Below are 6,626 nucleotides of genomic sequence, written 5' to 3'. Positions count from 1 at the left end.
TGGCCTGTTCTGATGTTGTCAGCAGTAAGGTAGTAGGGGTTAGTCAGGATTGAATAGAGTTGTTTTTTATTTAGGAAACCACAGAAAACCCTTCTGCAACAATAAATGAACTAACAGTTTATATCTCTAAAGGTCAGAGAATGGTTTCATTTCTGTGCTGATGGGCTTGAAAAACCGTGTTCACGGGCAACTCCACGGGCCTTTCCGTGCCACTGCTCATCTTACGTGTCTCGTCGCTGGAGAAGAGCCCTGTCTTCTGGCAGGGAAGGTGTGACACAGCCGAGAGTGGCTGTTGTGTTCTGCGCAGAGTATCGCCTGGAAGTTAGTTCGTTAGTTACATTTTTAAAATGTACTTTTGTCTTAATTAAACTGCCATACCTCCGATAAAAAAGTGTCCTGACAGCCTTGGAACTAACTGAAGTTGAACTCTTAAGACAATCCACTCACAAGATGTAATCACGTTCTCTAAGCACTTTAGACCCATTTATAAACTTCATTTGTTCAATCTTAATTGTAGGCGTTTATATGGTATACTGGTGCCCCTAAGAAGCAATGCTTCTCAGCTTCAAATCAGAAGTTTGTCCATTATATATTTTCATTATAATCCTGAGTCTCATCTGTTAGACTTAGAAGTAGCCAGATTATCTTATAAACACTCTGACAGTAGAACACGGGTCATCTCACCTTTTTTCTTTTTAGTTGCCTATTTTCTATTAGCTCTTTGACAGTTTCATACTACAAAGTGTTTTGATGATATTCACCTCTTTCCCAACTATTCCCAGACCCACTTCCCTCCCTACACACCTTTACTTACATCTTTAAAGGTTTATTATCCATGTGTGTGTGCTTGTGCGTACATGTGTGTGCGTGTCTGTGTGTATCTCTGCGTGGTGTGTACACGTGAGTACGGATGAGTGGAAGCCAGAGGAGTCAGATCTCCCTGGAACTGGAGTTATAGGCAACTGTGAGCCAAGAATTGTGGGTAACTGGGAACTGAACTCTTGTCCTCTGGAGCAGCAGTATGCAGTCTTCACATCTAAGCCTGTCTCCAGCCCTATCCCAACTTTGAGAAATTGGCATTTACCTATGTAGACTGAGTGTGGTTTCCTTTATCATCTCTATGGTCCAGTTGTCTTAGGATTGAAAAGACATTTGTCCTCTAGAAGAAGCATATTTAATAAGCTACAGTATTAGGTTAACAAAAAGAGACATTAATATGGTTTCTTCTTTTAGGGATTCATTCTTTCTTAGCCATTAGTGGACATATTTCGACATTATTGTTTGGTGGGGTCTGGGACCACTTACCTTTTATTCTTTCTCCTGGTTTATACAGGTAAAGCCTGCAGCTTCATTGTAATAACACTTGTTTCAGAACTGAATTCTACATCTCTCTGAAGACATTTAATATCTTCTTGACTTTGGCCACAGTTCTTTTTAGAATAAAAATTTTAAGTATGTATTGTTAATGTGTGGGTGGGGGTACAGCTGTCCTATATGTTTGTGGAGATAAAGAACAACTTTGTGGAGTTGGTTTTCTCCTTTTATCTTCATGTGGGTTCTAGAGATGGAACTCAGGTTGCCAGGCCTGTGTTATTTACCTGGAGTCTCCTCTCTGACCCTGGCTACAGTTCATCTAATAAAAACATTTTATTTTCTCGTATCATAGTCTGAGTTTCTCTCACAGTCTTTCTCCACTTGTCAAGCCAATAGTCTTTCAAATATTTTGGTATGGTGTCTTGTGCAGACAGACATACATGCTTTATGAACTTACTTGTTCTGCATTTATATATTAAGCACCTCTTTTATGCAAAGCAGTGTAAATAGGGGTTATAGCCATATAAACAGCAGATTGTATCCCTGCCTCATGAAATGCTTATTCTAGTCTTGGATACTGGCAATAAGCACCTGATTATGAGGCATGTATGGTCATAAGAGGCGATCAGTTCTTTACAAGAGAAATCGAGCAGGGTAGAGGAATAAAGACGAGGAGCTGCTGTTCTAATTGGGCTTTTCTGTGGAAGTAACACTAAAAGGGACTTCACTGGAATGAGGTGGGGGGAAAAGCAGATAGCCAGGAGTGCATTTCAGGTAAAGGAATCAATGAGCACGAAAGCCCTGGGGCTTTATCGATGTGCCTAATAGCTTAGGAGCCTTCGTGACTAAGGTGCACTGAGGGAGGGAGTGGTAATTAGCCAGGGGTGAGATCATGGAGGGTTTAGAGGTCACAGCAAATACTCCATCTTCTTCTCTAAGGATTGTGAAACTTTGAGCTAAGATGTGATACATGTTGAAAGGGTCGTGCTGGCTGTGTTGTTGGGGCGTTAGGAGAAGCCAGGTGGCCAGTAGGTGCCCTTGGAGCAGTCCTGGCAAAAACATCAAGAAGCGTGGGCAAGGGAGGTCCTGTTAGCTGAGGAGAATCATTTGGATGCAAGGTATATTTTTAAGGTGGTTCCAGCAGGATTTGCTGGGGAGTTAAGGCTTCTGGCTTTTAGCACTGAGGGAATACAGGTGCCATTAGCCAAGACAGGGAACACGTGGAACAGCAATTGTGGAGCAAGGAAAAATTCAGTTGTGGATGTGATGAACTTTGAGATGCCTAGTGACATAAGCAGAGATGTTGAATTATTATTAACAGTAATGTGGGCCAGAATTCTAGGGAAATTTGGGGCTCAAGTAAAAAATTGGGATAACATCTAACATGTTTTTCATAAGAAATTCTAACACTCTAATTTACACAGAATTGTTTTTATTGCAGACAAAACCATATGGCATCGTTGACACGAAGCCCAGGATATTCCCAGTAAGTCTCAAAACTCCAGTTTCTCACTTGTACATTATCCCCTCCCATTCTAGACGTGATTGTCAGGTTCATTGGGATAAAATGACCCTTTCTTACTGTCAGCTTAAGTGTGTTTGTGCATTATTGGAGGAGGAAAAAGGATAGTATGAAGTAGCAACTGAATTTGAAAATGAGGAGTGGTCACTGTGTTTCTTTTTTTAATTTTTTTATTGATATTGATTGAGCTCTACATTTTTCTCTGCTCCCCTCCCTGCCTCTCTCCTCCCCCCTCCAACCCTTTCCCAAGGTCCCCATGCTCCCAATTTACTCAGGAGACCTTGTCTTTTTCTACTTTCTACTTCCCATGTAGATTATATATATGTGTAAGTCTGTCTTAGTGTCCTCATTGTTGTCTAAGTTCTCTGGGATTGTGGTTTGTAGGCTGGCTTTCTTTGCTTTATGTTTGTTTATTTATTTATTTATTTGGTTTTTTTTGAGACAGGGTTTCTCTGCAGCTTTAGAGCCTGTCCTGGAACTAGCTCTTGTAGACCAGGCTGGTCTCGAACTCACAGAGATCCGCCTGCCTCTGCCTCCCGAGTGCTGGGATTAAAGGCGTGCGCCACCACCGCCCGGCTTTTGCTTTATGTTTAGAAACCACCTATGAGTGAGTACATGTGATAATTGTCTTTCTGTGTCTTGGTTACCTCACTCAAAATAATGTTTTCTAGCTCCATCCATTTTCCTGCAAAATTCAAACTGTCGTTATTTTTTTTCTGCTGTGTAGTACTCCATTGTGTAAATTTTCCATTGTATACATTTTCCTTATCCATTCTTCGGTCAAGGGGCATTTAGATGGTTTCCAGGTTCTGGCAATGACAAACAATGCTGCTGTGAACATAGTTGAGCACATGTCCTTGTGGCATGATTGAGCATCCTTTGGATATATACCCAAAAGTGGCATTACTGGGTCTTGAGGAAGGTTGCTTCATTATTTTCTGAGTAATTGCCACACTGATATCCAAAGGGGTTGTACCAGCTTGCATTCCCACCAGCAATACAGGAGTGTTCCCTTTTCCCCACAACCTCTCCAGCATAAGTTGTCATCAGTGCTTTTGATCTTGGCCATTCTTACTGGTGTAAGATGGAATCTCAGAGTTGTTTTGATTTGCATTTCTCTGATGGCTAAGGATGTTGAGCATTTCCTTAAAGGACACTGTATTTCTTAACCTTGTTTTATGACCTGACTGCCCTAGAGCAGAAGGAACCCCCCCTACCCCCAGCCTTTCTTGGGTAAAGGACTAGAGCACAAGCCTGAAGCGGTACCTTTTGTTAATTCAAATTTAAATTAAATTGGGTGTGTTGGTACACACCTTTAACTCCAGAACTCCTCTGCTGTGGCGGTAGGATCTCTGTGAGTTGGAAGCCAGCTTGTCCTACATAGTGTGTTTCTGTACAGCCAGGGCTATATAATGAGTTCCTATCTCAAAAACAAAAATTTAGTATTTTGGAATAAAGTACTAAATCTTGTAATGATAAGTATTTTCTTGATTGTGACAATGATCTCATAGGTATATCCACCCTATATATATTATATACAATCAATTGGTATTTTTATCAGTTGGTTGTTGGAGAAGCTATTGTTTAGTATGCTGAAATATAGTGTCTGTCTCTGCTTACACGTAATGAGTGAACCGCCATAACTGTAAATTCAGAAACTTCCATTAAGTAGCATATGTGACCATGGTCTATTACCAAATGCAGCAAGAGACTGTTAGGGAGAGCCATCAGAATTGGCTCATTGTCCCTATGGGAAATGTGCTTCAGGAAATAACAGGAAACTTATGTTAATTACGTACATGTAATGGATGTGTGTCAGACCCCAGGTAGACTCAAAACAGGACATGCACTTACTGGTGTTGTCAGTTGACTAATTAGTATTTATTCTTGTTTGCCTGGTTATTTATCTAATTGTGTGCTTATTTTGCCATTCATTGACAAAGGCTAAGGCCTGGCCCTGACCTTATCAGAGGGTTTGTTGCTTTTTTTTTTTTTTTCTTTGCTACAGTGGTTCTTTCCTGTTTCCATGTTGTTGACCACTTCCAGAATCTTCCGTTTTGAGAAACTGCAGAATGGCCATCTAATTTAGACTAGAACAAGCCATGATAGTGTTGCAAGTCTCTGGCTTAACAGAACTCGTTTTCTCTCTCCTGAGGTGACAGACTAGTGTCGGTCAGGCTGTCCTCTCCAGTCTGTCTTGTCTCAGTCCTTATTAAGATGAGTGCCAGAGCATAATAGCTGCTCCGTGTCTCACATGGAGCAGAGCACAGTGGGCACTATCCAGGCTTAATCTCTTTCTGAAAACTGGAGGTGGAGGCTGAGAGTAGATGGAAGGAATAGGTACTAAATCTTATAATGCTATGTGTTATTATCTGGGTCTCACAGGTATATCCATACTTCAAAATTTAAAATTGTACAGTTTAAATATGTACTTTATTATGTCAATACCTTTTTAATTTTTAAGTTCTAATATAATAATTTATTTTTAGCTTTATATATATCAGTATAGATGATAATATAGCATTCAGATTGAAATGTTTTTTAAATATTTATTTTTATGTCCATTGGTGTTTTGCCTGCATGTATGTCTGTATGAGGGTACCAGGTCCCCTGGATCAGGAGTCACAGGCATGTGAGCTGCCGTGTGGCTGCTGGGAATTGAACCTGGGTCCTCTGGAAGAGCAGCCGTGCTCTTAGCCCTGACTGCAGCCATCTCTCCAGCCCCCAAATTGAAATGTTTTAAGTAAAATGGAAAATAAATTTTTGTTTGTTTGGTTGGTTTTTTGAGATAGGGTCCCTATAGATAGTCTTGTCTGTTCTGGAACTTGCTGTATAGACCAGCCTGGCTTCATACAGAGATCTACCTACCTCTGCCTCTAGAATACTGGGATTAAAGGTGTGCACCACCATACCTGGCATAATTTTGAGTTAATGAAGGGTAAAATGTTTAATACATTTGTTGTATTAAACAAATGTTGAAATTTTTTACAACAAAATGTATAATGAAAAAATTTACTAAACATTTACTTGTTTTTTCCCAGGGTGATACAATTTTGGAGACTGGCGAAGTAATTCCACCAATGAAAGATTTTCCTGATCAACATCATTAAAGAGCACTTAAAAGACTTGTGTAATAACAAAAGTCTCTTCATATAGTGCTGTATTTACTGAATCTGTTTCCTGGAAAAGTAACTAATAAAGCTTATTCTCAGAGTGTTGTTATTTTCTTTCCAAAGTCGTCTGATTTGAGTCTAACAGTAAAAAGACAAATACTAAACAGAGCCATCAGCTTTTTTTCTATTTGATAAACAGGATGCAAAATACGTTTTAGTCACAGTAGGTTTATGTACTGATTTGGCAAGAGGATATGTAGTGATATATTTCATTTGTATTTTAACAAATAAAGCTTGCCTGAAGATCATTGAGTAAAACAGCCACACTGATCAGCCTTACAGACCAGGCTGTGGTGACATACACCTTTAACTCCAGTAGCCACACTGGTTTGTCATAGATACCGGGCTGTAGTGGTGCACGCCTTTAATCCCAGCACTAGGGGGGAATATAAGAAGGGAGACAGCTCTCACAGTCTCATTCTGAGGTTCTAGGAGGCAGGATTGTCTTTTTTGGACTGAGGCAGAGGTAAGAGCCAGTGGCTTGCTGTTTTGCTTTTCTGACCTTCAGGTTGAATCCCAATTATCTGTCTCTGGATTTTTATTAATCGTGCTACAAGGATATGAAGTGTTTGAAGCACTAGAATGAAAATCTATGACCTGATACAAAAACGGCTATT

At 40.1% G+C, this 6,626-nt stretch overlaps 1 protein-coding gene across 1 annotated transcript in view; it reads left to right on the top strand.

Annotated features, from left to right (window-relative positions):
* The window catches only part of Ndufb6 (NADH:ubiquinone oxidoreductase subunit B6), a 13,946-nt gene extending 7,897 nt beyond the window's left edge, over positions 1-6,049 (top strand). Inside the window, 2 exon segments of the mRNA XM_038346996.2 lie at positions 2,756-2,800; positions 5,878-6,049. Of these exon segments, the coding sequence (XP_038202924.1) occupies positions 2,756-2,800; positions 5,878-5,946 (114 nt within the window). The 3' untranslated portion in view covers positions 5,947-6,049.
* The last annotated feature ends 577 nt before the right edge of the window (positions 6,050-6,626 follow it).

The sequence above is a fragment of the Arvicola amphibius genome, chromosome 11 (genome assembly GCF_903992535.2).
Source record: "Arvicola amphibius chromosome 11, mArvAmp1.2, whole genome shotgun sequence".
In the NCBI taxonomy this organism is placed as follows: Eukaryota; Metazoa; Chordata; class Mammalia; order Rodentia; family Cricetidae; genus Arvicola; species Arvicola amphibius.
This window is presented reverse-complemented; position numbering and strand designations above follow the sequence as displayed.